The sequence below is a fragment of the Manis pentadactyla genome, chromosome 13, assembly GCF_030020395.1.
Source record: "Manis pentadactyla isolate mManPen7 chromosome 13, mManPen7.hap1, whole genome shotgun sequence".
Taxonomy (NCBI): Eukaryota; Metazoa; Chordata; class Mammalia; order Pholidota; family Manidae; genus Manis; species Manis pentadactyla.
The window spans coordinates 64,774,970-64,788,947 of NC_080031.1; the positions used below are offsets into that span (position 1 = coordinate 64,774,970).

The 13,978-nt window shown below is 35.2% G+C and overlaps 1 protein-coding gene across 2 annotated transcripts in view; it reads right to left on the reverse strand.

Moving 5' to 3' along the window:
- The window catches only part of SLC12A2 (solute carrier family 12 member 2), a 103,360-nt gene that overhangs the window by 69,607 nt on the left and 19,775 nt on the right, over positions 1–13,978 (reverse strand). For both annotated transcript variants that reach the window (XM_036903222.2, XM_036903221.2), the window contains exons 2-4: positions 11,009–11,128; positions 9,685–9,760; positions 9,288–9,383 (exon numbers count right to left, since the gene is read on the reverse strand). In XM_036903222.2, coding sequence (XP_036759117.2) covers positions 9,288–9,383; positions 9,685–9,760; positions 11,009–11,128 — 292 coding nt within the window. The remainder of the gene's footprint in view (positions 1–9,287; positions 9,384–9,684; positions 9,761–11,008; positions 11,129–13,978) is intronic.

Consider the following 13,978-nt stretch of genomic DNA (forward strand, 5'->3'; position numbering starts at 1 on the left):
AGCAAGAATACGGAAAAACTGTTAGTCTTGTATGTTGTTGATGGTAGTATAAAATGGTACAACCACTTTGGAAAACCATGTGGCATTTTTTTTTATAGATGAAACACACACTTACCCCATGAATCAACAAATTTACTTCTAGGTATGCTCTCAAAATGGATAAAAACACACACAACCACAAAGCCTTATAAAAGAATGTTCCTGTCAGCTTATTCAGAATAGACCCATATGAAAAATAACCCAAATATCCATCAACAGGTACTAAATAAAAAATTGTTTATTGTTATTGCCAATTCGTTGCCAAGTCATATAGTCATTAAGTGGGACACTACACAGAAGTAGAACACCACAACAAAATACTGGAACAACATGGATGGATTCCAAAAACATTATATTGAGGTAAGACACAAAAACTTATCAAAACTCATAGAATTATAACCTTCAAACCTATGCATTTCACTACATGTGAATTTTACTTCAATAATGTTCATTTAGTAAGCTACCAATCTATTATCAACTAGCATTTTATAAAATGTGAAAACTGTATTCTAGTCAAAATAATACAGCAACAAATAAATACTCGTGTGTTAGACTTCAAGAGAAGATTAAAGAGGTCCCTATGCAAGTTCATCAACTGACTACTTAACCAAAGGAATCAAAAGTTACTTTTAAGCTGGACTATGTGCTAAATGAAAATTTTTTTAAACAGGCAATTAAATCCATTTATGTGTCCTTTTGAAAAACAAAGAACCAAATCCTAGTTCAGGATCAGCATCTAACATACACAAAATGAAAAGAAACAGTTGTGACCCAAAATTTCTCATCACTACCCACTACCTACTCCAAACTCTTCGACTGTGGTTCGTATGTGTGACCTCATAGAACGCTGGTGCTAGAAGGGATCTCAATCTTTGGGCCAAACTCCTCATTTTACGTTGAGTATGCTGGGATTCCAGAAGGTTGGTGACATCAAGCAATAGGTGAGTTACAGTAAAGCCGCGAAAAGAGCCAAGTGATGTGTTAATTAGTTTTACAAGTAAAATTCAAACTAAAATGATTGCCCCACCTATCTCTTCTTGTTGTAAGAACTCATTAAAAACTCTGGAAAAAATAAAGTCCTATTTACAATTTCATTTTAAACTAAAGCAAAATACTAAAAACATTTTCCTCGCTGTTACCTAAAGTTCAGAATTTCATGAATGATACAGAGTCAAAAAGTTATTGCAAAATATTCAACATTTTTATGAAAAACAGACTTCACCCTGAAGTTTATTTTTGTTTTTTTTTTTAACTTAAGTGCATGATTTGATACTTCTCAGTGAGGTCTGTCACTAAAAACTGACTTGCCAATTTTTTAAGTAATGCATTAATTAGTATTTACACCTTAGCTTTTGCAGAAGAGAACCATAACAATGAGAAACCCATTATTAACCAAGGTTGAGTGATCATGGCCAGGAGCAACACCCTGTTCTGTTTTTGAAGGATTACAGAGGTACTAATCAATCTCATAGAAAGGAACATTATCAGACACTGCTATCACGAACACTCAGAACAACTGACTTGATCTCCAATTAAATAGCATCTTCAAAACAATATATGCAAAGACAAAAAATCTAAGCAGGAAGGTAGAAGCACTCGTTATTTTCTTTTGACCAGACACTCTGGATATTTGACAAGTAATTATGTCACAAAAAGACATTTCTTAAACCACACATGACTCTTAAAAGTTTTCATCACAAGGGATAAAAACATGTATTTTTGTTCTGTATGTATGAGATGGTAAATGTTCACTACACTTAACTATGGTAATCATTTCTCACTATATGTAAGTTATTGTACTCTACACCTTAAACTTATACAGTGTTGTATTTCAATTATACTTCAATAAAACAAAGAAAAAACCCTACACATGGTTCAATTTAGCACCACATGGCTCTTCCTACCTGCTAGTGTGGGCTAAATGCTTTATATTAGTGTGGAAAACGTTTGAAATTTCAGAAACACTAACAAACCTGTTCAAGTTCTTTTGGATTATTTCATCTTCATTTATCGTAACTACTGACAAAACTGCAAGAAATCTTACTGTCCAATATGATGCTGAAAAATCACAGCAAACAGGTGATCCAGGACATCCTTGGTGCCTCAGGTGTGGAAAGAACTGAACAAAATCAAGTTTTGGCACATGTATTCTATGAAAACGAACTTCCTTCCAAGATATTTAAAGGTAGTTCAATTTAAAATACAAATTACAAACAACTATAAGGTAGAAAAGTGAACACATATAAAATAAAATCTGACGGGTAGTGGATATACAACATCTTTAGCCATTATGAAAGTACAAAGAACTACCATGAGATAACACTACACACATATTAAAACAGCAAAACAAAGCAAAACTGAAAATTACCAGTGGCCATGAGAATGCAGATGTATGTGCAAGTGGACCAACTAGAATTCTCATCCATTGCCAGTTGAAATGCAAAATGATAGTCATTAGAAAATAGTTTGGCACTTTCTTATAAAGTTAAGCATGCACCTATCATTTGAGCCAGCAATCCCATTCCTTAGCATTTATCTCAGTAATATGAGACCGCTATGCAAATGAATACAGCCGCCTTATTTGTAATAGCCAAAAACACCTCAACTGGGAAATGGAGAAACAAATGTAGGTATGTCTACACAATGGAATAAGATTCAGAAGTTAAAAGAAATCATCTAGTGATATACATAAGGTGGGTGAGTCTCAGAAGCACTCAGATAAGTGAAAGAATCCGGATTGAGAAGGCTACATGCCATGTGATCTGTACAGCATTCTAAAAGATGCAAAACTATTGGGACAGAAAGCAGATCAGTAGTTGAGAAGAGTTGAGGGGGCACAGGGGAGTTTTATGGTGTGAGAGAGCTGTTCTGTCTTGACTGTGGTGGTGATGGGTACATGACTATTTATATTTGTCAAAACTTGCAGAATTGCACACCAAAAAAAGTGAATTTTACCTAAATTATATCTTAACAAAAAATGAAAAATATGTGAAGAAATGTATATTTAACAGTTCAATTAGTGTTTCCACTCCCCTTGCCCCCCCGCCCCACCACTGGGGATAGAAATGCTAGGATTTTAAGTCTAATATTTAAACTACTCAAACTTAATTTTTCACAATGTATATGTCTTACTTTTATAATCTGAAAAAATAAGAATGGTGGGAACTTAATTGTTGGCTTGTATGATACACTGATAGAATTATCAATACTTTTGTCTTTATTTACTTAAGTTCCGATATTATTCGATCATCAAAAGATTCAAAATTTCTAGTAATATAAAGCTTCAATGAGTTGTTACCCACCAAACAGGACAATGAAAAATTTAAACCCAGACATCTTTTACTTACCTTGGATGAAATGATTGATATACATAATACGAGTCAGCTATGTATCCTGTGATGTAACAAACTTCCTTCCAAGAGTAGCTTAAAGGTAGTTTCATTTAAAATACAAATTATATGTCTGTAGAAATTTTGTAAAATAAAAGTTTCATTGGTATATTAAGGAAGAAAGAATTCAAAAGGTGAAGACAACACAAAGGCAATAAACTTATCAGTGAGAAAGAACACTATCTAGCAATTACTGTTCAGAGCTCACTGGTGTTGATTAGAAAATATACCAGCATCCTTTGTGTGTCAGAGAAGTAAACTTCCTACGTTCTGTACAGTCACTAAACAGTTCATCCAAAGTCACTTTTATGTAAAATTCTGAAGAACAGTTTTGGGAATACAATGCAGTTACAATGCATCCAAATGGATCCAACATCCATTCTGGTCACTGTTCTAGGAAATACACTCTATTACCCTTGCTAACAAATACGCAATAATGAGTTTTTGCCTGTTAGTTTCGTAAGTTTCCTCTATTCTGTTGTCATTATTAAGGCAAATAGGGAAAGGGAAGTGACAAACACGGCATCTTCAGACAGGACTGGGTGCTCTATGATCACTGTGATTCCTGGTGCTCTAGTTTCACTATGAGTGATCTCCCTAATAAATTAAACTTGAAGAACAAAGACATATAGCCCTAATTCTGCAGCAATTATAGGAACCAAGTTAAAATACTTTTTAATCATTAAAGACTGGCGAAATTGAAATGTCACCAAGTGAATCAAGGAGAAAACCCCAAGTCAAAAATTATAGTTACTTCCAGGTTCACACCTGAGCTATTTGTGGCATATAAAGTGTTTCAATGAGCTGAAAATACAGTGTTCAAGTCTAATAAAAACCTCATAATACAACTATTACAGAACTGCTTTTTACCACTTCTTCAAATGTTTCACTGATCTGAAAAGCTACAATTTGAAAAAAAATTAGCAATAAAAGTAAAGAGCTAAGGAGCTGAACTCTAACTTAGAACTCCGTGTTGGTGATAATAGGAATTAATGAAGTTTATGTAATGGACTTAACAAAAAATATATTAATGATAATCTGATTTTTTACCAATACAGAATGCACTTTGTCACTTACAACATGTGAAAAATCTTAAGGTTTTCCAATATTTGTCTTTATCTATATGTAAAATTGAAGAGGTCTTCAATTTTTTCAGGGAAAAAAAAGATAAGAATACAGAAAGGTAATTCCAAGATATTGTAGACATTTAAAGAAAGATTCACCAGCAGAATTTGCGTAAAATTTAATGTTGCTGAAAAAAATTAGCATAATTGTTTCATTTTTGCTCTCTTCACCCACACAAATTACAAACATGACTAATGACAGTGTCACATTAAGTCAGATAATGTATGTCAAGATTATGGAATCAAAAAATAATTGCCACTATACTCCAGGAAAATAGGATACTGTCTGACTTTCATTGTTACAAACCCGTGCCTGTCACAAGAACTCAATAATTATCTGTTGATTGACTGAAATACAAGTAATACAAAACTTCATCTCAGTCATGGAATAGGCAGACTTATATTGATTTTAGGTTTTCAGAAGTACCTGTCTGAGGTTTGATGTAACCTGGCTTTATATTTCAAAGTGTACTGATCTCTGTTCTTAATTTGATGCTCCAAAACAAAAGTGATTTGAGAACTTTTCCCTTCTACTGCTCAGTTCATACAACACAGTATGGTTCAAAATCCAGACTGCATGTGATTGTCCTCTATTCCTAAATCAGTCTGTATTCACAGATTAGTTATCTGAGGATGGAAGAACTCTGGTCTGTGCAGTCTAGGAGCTGCAGGCCTCTGTGTTAAGTGGCTGCCAGACAGCAGCACCACCTGAGTACAGCGCCTGTCTCACGTGCGCCAAGTGACTTCTGTAAAATCCATGTCTTCAAGAGTCACAGGATTGGCAGAATAGGAAAGCCCTCTGGGCTCCCGGCCTGCTGTAATAATCTGTAGAGCATTTACTGTGCCTGTTGGGCAAGGGCTCTGCCAGAGACGCAGGTGAAGGGGTGCCTCCCTCAGTTACTCGGCACTGTATTCTTACTCTTTGGAGGCCAAGAACTGGGGGGATGACTCTCTGACCAGCTGCTGGGAGCTTTAAACAGTAACCCAAATGTCATTACTAAGATCTAATCAAGCCTGAAACAAAGTATTTTTTATTTTCTAAGTTTTGACTCTTCCTTTTTTTTAGCAACCCTGAATGTTTCCATATTATGTTTTGTCCTAGACTTCATAATTGGACATTATTACATTGGTTTATAAATGCAGCTAGTTCATATTAAAAATACAGTATACTTTTGTAGATTGGTATCTGTTTAATTTATAAAATGTACTGTTAAAGTCAATGTTACGATTACTTAGTAATAAATACTTAGTAATATTAAATACCACCTATGGCAGAAAGTACACATAGCACTAGGAAAAGTAGACATTTGTATGTGTTTCAGCTCTTGGAAGTACTAAAATGCCTTAGAAAATAAACTATTACTCAATATTAGTAAAATATAAATACTATAATTGAGTTAAGAACCAAGGTAAGTAAACTGGCAAGTACTACCTCAAGAAAGTTCTTTATAGTAACAATGTTAACTAGACAAGTTTAAAAGGGAGCCCTTTGACTTGAAATACTCATCAGAGCATCCATCCACAGCCTTTAAGGAATATTTCAGGTAAAAAAATATTTCCTTATTAATTCCCTTAATAATCAGCTTTCAGCTAATAAAAAATTAAGATGGGTTTCAGACATCACTATTTCCATGGTATCCCTCCATTTCTCCTATGGAATCCTTGGCACCCTGACCTTCTGGATAGTTCTGATTCTATTCTTCATCTCTTTATGTAGCCTTTCAAGGGAGGCACTCAAAATTAGTCCTCAGTGGCCCGCTAGAGAAGATCCAACCCATGCACTCTTAGTCCTACCCTACTGAAAGACGAAGTAGTTTAACCTTAAGAACAGCAAACGAACTCTTATCTATGAGTCTCCTAAAGTTTGTTTTAAAACTATAACTCCCTCTCTGTCTTTTTTGCTCCTTGGGAAGTTCTGTTGAATAAGAACTATTCCTTGTTCCAGAGTGATTCCCAGTCTGAAATCTGCTATCACCCCATAGCATCACTTAGTAAGTTCCTCTCTCTTCTGCGCATTCTTTAAAATGCTTCCTGGAGCTATAGACATAATGAGATTCAGATTCATTTTGTTGGGAAACAATACTTCACAGATACGCTAATTGAATAAAGGGTTTATAAAGTTGGAATATTCTAATTCTCTTTCCTTTTTCACTTATTACGTAGAATAATTACCTAAAGGACAATTTTTTGGCTGGGCTGACTTAGGTAAGGAAACTTTCATCCAAGAAAGCTTGATTCAACACTAGATTCTCTACCTTCATTTTTTTCACTGGAGAGTTGCCAAGCATTCTTCAAAGGTGAAACAGATTTTCTGTGGTGCCTGTGAATTTATGGGTTTTATCATATATTATGTTTACATTCAAATCAGTTATTATTAGTAGTAGCAGTTCTGCCATTCAAACTATTCAAACTGAAGTCAATGTTTGGTTCTTCAAGTTGGCTCCTGGGTACTTCTGACATGAAACTAATAGCTTTTGTTATCTATTTACTTTCCAATGTGAAAAGATGCCTAGGCCCCTCTACGACATTTCCTGCCCAGATCTGGAACCAATCATTTCTCCAAGATTCCTCGATTCCTTTTGAGTGGAAATATACTATGTGGGCACTAGTAATATCTGTTGCTACTGGGTTGGTCATTTGTTCCAGGTAATTTCTGTGGACAGAGCTAAGCAATATGTACTTTTGGAATAATATGTACGAATCATACTGACACTTCCCATTTAGAATCACAACTACAGGGTGTAATATAGTCTCATCAGTCTTAAACCTGTATCTACTTTCTCCCATGTGGAAAATACTGTTTTTTCAGGAAGCCAAAATAAATTCTATTAGGGGGTCTCCAAGTCCAAGAAGCAGATACAGAAGGGGCTTACATTCATTGAAAGAATCTCCAGGAAGCTTTCAGTGCAGAGCATGCTGCACGTTTATGTTCGTAAAGCATCTGCCAGGTTTCAAAAGTTACCAATTAATGAGTGAAAAATGAATGCTTTCTATAAAATTTTCAAAGTATTTGGTCATATCCTCAAATTAAGGACTTTCTTTTTTTCCTATAGGTTTTATTATTGCAGCAAACACATTCACTTTTTTTATCTGTAAGAATGTAACAGGAGAATTCTGAATTATATAATCCAATTTTTTCCCCCTATATTTTATTCCTTTGTGAACTTACTCTATCATTTTGAGAGAACTTAGGCAAAACTGCAGCCTATGGTAATTTGTTGGGACACATCTTCATGAGCTCCACATTTTCATTCTTCCTTGGTATCCCAGAAAGGAAGACCAGACAGAAAATTTCTGAGCTAGATGTATTCACGAATATATATGAAAATTATTGGTACCACTGAAATATGAAATGACTTACAGTCACATGCAGGGAAATCTATACCCTCCTAAGTTTGAATTACATGGAGAACAGTCTGGGGTTCATGCTGTCAGTGGCTTCATGCCTCATTCCCTGAGGTGTAAGGCTCAAGATTAGAAGCACTGGAAAGAGAAACTTTCTGATGATTTGTGATCCTTCAAATACCCAACATCCCACCCCATTTCTCCATGCACTTCCATTCCCCAGCAGTAGAAGAAAGAAATGAAGCGCAGGGAACCCAGTAAACACGAAGCCAAAAGAACCTCTCAGTGTTGTCTGATTACCAATTTTGGCCATACCCCCATCTTATACCCCAAGATAGCTCAATCCACTCTGTGCACATGTAACTCCTGCAAACAGTGAGGCAGGCTCAGCACAGTCATAATCATGTTGATGTGCTCTACCAGCTTCCCCCACAGCTGCAATGATCTGGATCCTCTGGTATAGAAGAAATATGAAGATGATGGGGAAAAATGAGAGGCTCAATCTTGTTCTCTCTCTAAATACCTGATGCAGATAAAGCAGAAATTGTATGTCTATAATGTCAAGTGCGGATCTGCAAATTAGTTGAGGCAGATGGAACAGGGTGATTCTTTTCTTGGCCGATCTGCTATGATGACTTCATAGGAGCTGGTACACATTTACACATTTTCTCCTTTTTATAGGGATCTTCTCCTTACTCCATCAATGGGTTTTGTTTGGGGAAGTGGAATTCTTTTCTTCCTGTTTTCAGAGGTCCCAAGACCACCTCCTGGTCTTCTGGGTGCTCTCCCTGGGGATGGTAAAATTTCCCAAGGCAGATCTTGTGGACTCTAATGAAAGAGGCCCTCCACAGAAGACGCTAGAGTTGAGAGTGTAGACGAGCCCCAGGTATAATTCATACAAGCTGTTAGATCATGGGGCAAGAACTCTGCCTAAATTTCCCTGTGGGGAGGGATGAGGTTACACCAGTACAATACTGACAAATGCAGAATGCATGCTACTGATCCAAGGGCTAAAGCCCAGGAGGAGGCAACCAGGGGCAGCCTGATGAAGAAGAAACCCAGTGACGAGCTCCATTCTTGCTACCAAATAACACTGAATATCCTACATAATTTAAAGCATACATGTTTGTATATGGGTCAATATAAAATTTTATATTGAATATAAATATAAAAATACATATAGGGATAAGAATATATAATATGAATATACTTACAGTCAAACATGCTAGTTTGAAAGTGCTTAGTAACAACTTTCTTGCCTATACAGAACTGATATGTTGCTTCTTTAAGGTAAAAAATAATTAGAATACTTTTTAAGACAAAAAATACTTTACATCTCAATTTACTTAGTCCCAGTAATCTGGTGATGATGTGAAAAGATGGAGTTTACCTCCTCGTACAAATCCATTAGTAGCTATTGCTGAAGTAGATAATCCCGTGATAGTTGTCACAATAGTGGCCATCATTATTACAAGGACGGACAGACCTTTAAGGAAAAAGAAAAGACACTGAGAACACTTAACACTCCTACTTAAACCTGGCATAAGGAGAACTAATTAGTCTGAGTATAATGAATTTACTTACAACTTACAAATTACCTCATTTTTATCTCATTTTAGAAAAGTCAAATCAGAATTATGGAAAAAGTAACATTAAGACCACCTGATTCAAAGGAGAACATAGCTTAGAATGACTGATTGCTCGAATGCTGAGGTTCAGAGCCGAGACACGCACACAGCTACTTTATTAATTCTCAAATGGATGGAACAGTAGGTAACTTCACTTACCTATTCCAGCTTGACCCACAATCCAAGATAGTCTAATGAAGAGCATCACACCCCAAATATTTAACATACAACGTACCTAAGAAAGAAAAAGAAGCCAAGTCAGAGATGAAGAAAAGTATCAAATAGATACAAATAACCAAGCCCGAACTAGGGTAACACAATTTAAAAACTATACAAAGTTGTTTTAAATCACTTACCTTACTCACCCTTTCTTTAATAGCTTTTTAAAAAGCTTAATGAGAGGTCAAATGTGAGCTAAGTATAATGTAATATATGGATGTGTGTGTGCATGCAAGTGTATGTGTATGTATCACATTGATCTGAAGCAGCAGAAGCAACTTGAACAAGACAGCTAAAAGGAATATTTTAAGACTTCAACCATAAAAAGAGCAGTTCATGCTCCCCTTTATCAATACAACTAAAATTAATTTTTACTTATTTTTATAGATTCCTCATTTCATGATTTCTATAGGAAATTCAAGTTGCTTAATATTAACACAAAATACCAACTGTTCACACATCTTTCAAAAATCTAAGCTATTTGTAAGACAGTTTCCCCAATTTATTTTTACTTTTATTTATTATGCCCATACATAGTATTTTAGAAGGCTAAGTTCTTAAATCTAAGAACAGGCAAACAATACCACCTGGAGCTTCACATTCACTCTATTGATTAAGCACTAAAGTTACTATTAAAACTGTGATTTTCCCTCTACTTCTCCCTAAATGTCAGTACAAGTCTACTTAAGTCCTTGCAAAGTACCAATGAAGGTTATTTCAGCCTGTGTACTCCAGTCAAATCCTTAGTGCCCATCTGAGCACTGAAAAACAGAAATAAATCTGAAGCTTAATCACCTGAACCTGTCTACTGAAGTGACCTCAACACTTAAGTATTTCTCCTTTATTCTGTTGCCTGTTAACTTCTACACATTTCTCTCCAAAAGAGAATGTGGTAGCAAGAAAGAAGTGGTATATGTAATTCAGCTCTACTACCTGCTCAACTTTCTCGATTCTAATGCTCAATCCGTTTAATAGCTTCATACTTAATTTCTGAAAAGGGACAATATGTGAGTTTCACAGGAGGCAATACAATATAGTTTAGAAGTAATCAAGCATAATTTGATTAATATAGCACATTTCCTTTTTCTAAATTAGCATTTACAAGGAAAGGAGGCACAAGTTATTAATTTGATCATTAAACACTGAAATAAAGCAGTCTGAAAAAGAGAAAGAAGAGTTCTCTTAAGAATTGATGAAAATATCAGGAAAGTTTTATAATAAAAAGAAATGCTTTATATCTACAATTAAGTCTATATGGACATACTAATACACCCTTGATCCAGCCAAACTTCACAACTCCTTTGCTTTCCGCAGTATATGTGACCACAGCATCTCTGGTTGGAGTACTCTCTTCCCCGTTTGCAAAGCCATCCTCAAAAGGTTCCTGGTTATTAAAAGAAAATATGAATTACACTTAAGAATTACTCAAAATGTAAAATCATGTGATAAAAACAAATATCAATAAATACACTTAGCCATGTTTAGGAGGACATAGATTTCCAAGAATCAAGGGATTTGGAATATTTTACGTGAGGAAAATGTAAAGCAATAAAGTGGACGAAAACCTTAACTATTCAGAGTTTTAAAAATTTTAAGTTTATCATGACAGTAAACCCATTCTAATAATTTCAAACGTTAACTACATTTTGGTGGTCTATGGAGGACACAATAACACTGTTCCCTAAGTTTAGGCCAGCAAGGCCAGTCACTTCAGACTTTGCCTCTCTAGCCACAGCTTCATACTGCCTTGCTGGCATCCTGCCCACATCTGAAGTCCAATGTTCACAATTTAAAACTCCTCTTCCTCATAACGAGCACAGTTCTCCCTGTGTAGCCCCAGGACGGCAGGATTCCCATGGTCCTCGAGATTCGCTCACACTTCCTCCCTTTACTCACTCCTCATCTGCATTCATCCAGCCTACCACTCAGTGCTCTTCACTTCCTCCCTTGTAGTCCTTCTCAGATTCAGACATGAACTGGTTGATACAACGCATTTTCACAACTAGCATTGTTTTTACACTTCACATCTGATTCTACTGTGCTTAGTTTTTTGTTCTGTACCTTCTCTCTCTGTTTCCCTGGTTCTCAGCTCTTGTTCAGTCCCAACACACCCAAGGCACAGGACGAATTTCCAAACCAGTGACAGTGCCTTACACAGGTCATGAAGGGTGGAGGGAAGTGTTGGGAGACAGAAAATAGTCTAGACCTAGAAACTATCCCCATAGTTCTTCCTTGACCCATAGCTCAACAGCAGGGAACAGAATCCTGCTGTGTTTCCAACCTAATTCTTTAAATGCATAAGAGCCAACAAAATTATCATTTAACCTGAAAATTGGCCATTCTTAGTGGTTCATACCTTCTAGTGAATTCTTAAAATATTTTTCACAGACATGAGCTGTAGCAAGTTCCATGTAACACAGAAAAAAATCTATGTCATAATCCAAACTTCCCTTTTTTCCTTGATCAGTATCTGTTATCCAGTACACTCATTTAATTCAATTTACTGCATTACTGCTATATGCTTTTTCAAAGTGCTATCAACCTAATCAGTCCTTAGATTCCATATTTTATACAACCACCACTAATTCTTAGACTTTAAAGCACTAGAAGAAACATTACTATAAGTTAGATGCAAAAATTTCATATTTTTAAAAAATTATTTTACCTAGGTTTTTTAATGATGAGAAAAATAATCAAACTTTGAACTAATCCTGTGTTTGCATTCAGACAGCTATAATTTCAACTATGTAAAATACATGGAAAATGATTTATTCCTAGAGCACTAAGAACTTAAAAATGAACCACTTAAAAAAAATTAACTACCCAATCTACTATGTTGTAACAGCTTTAGAGATATAATTCACATGCCACATAATTCAACCATTTAAAGTGCACAGGTCAAAGATTTTTAATATATTCACAAAGTTGTATAATTATCACAATCAAGTTTAAAACATTTTCATCATCCCTAAAAAGCAGCTCTGTGCACATCAGCAGTCCCTCCCATTTCCCCTGTCCTCTAGCTCCTGGCAATCATGTTTTCTGTCTCTATGCATTTCCTACTCTGACATTTCACATAAGTGGAATAATGAAATAATAAAATATGTGGCCTTGTGTCTGGCTTCTTTCACCTAGCATAACGTTTTCAAGCTTCATCCATGTTATAGTATGTATCAGTATTTCACTCTTTTACTGCCAAATAATATTCTATTATATGGTTATACTACATTTTCTTTATCCATTCATTAGTTGATTCATATTGGGGCTGATTCCATGTTTTGTCTATTATGACTAAGGCTGCTGTGAATATTTGTGTAAAAGTTTTTGTGTGGATATGTTTTATCTTGGGTATATACCTAGGAGTAGAATTGCTGTGTCATGAAATGTTTTGAAATGACTACTTCTGGTCATTTTTCTCATCTCTTCTTTCATATCAGACTGTAGACTGTCACTTGTCATTGCAGTCTGTCTGTGTCTGACTATTGTTATGCCTCTTCCTCCCTTAGACTCTGGTATAATTTGGAACCAGTAACTATCAAACTTGTTATGTATCAATAGGGTCAAAAAAATGTGACCAGGAGTCTCTGTAGTTCAATCACAATAGCAACACACTTTGGCTTCATTTCCACTGTTGGATGTGCTCTAGATGGCTGAGCATCAATGATGATCCCAAATTAAAAAAAAAAAAAAAGACTCCTCATGGGGATTGACAAGCTCAGCTGTTCAAATAAAGCCAAAACAAAAATGTTTACCTGTTAATTCAATTAACTTTAAAGTAGACAGAAATTCCTTAGTTTTCACTCTAGGATATTTAGTGCTCTGCAGGTAATTTATGAAAGGAGAATTAAAGTATTAAAGTCTCTAATATACACAAAAAGACATCTCCCCTTATCTATTAAAAGAAAATTAAAGATGTGTATACTTAATATGCTATATTTTCCAACGGTAAGTATTGACGTAGGTATTTTTTCAACAATGCAAAAGCATGCCAGCATCTTAAAATTTTTACTGAGTGTTCATCAGAATACCACCTCAAAGTTTAAGATTTAGCAGTAATTATGCTAGTTTCCACTGTACTATGAACAACTATATTCAAAAAACAAAGATTTTCTAGTGTATGAAGTAGTATTTTAAGATAAACATAGAACCACATAAAATGAAAGTTTATCTCTTCATTAAGTTCTGAAGCTCTATTTTTAAAAGTGCTTATTTTTAATCTCTAAAATACAATTCA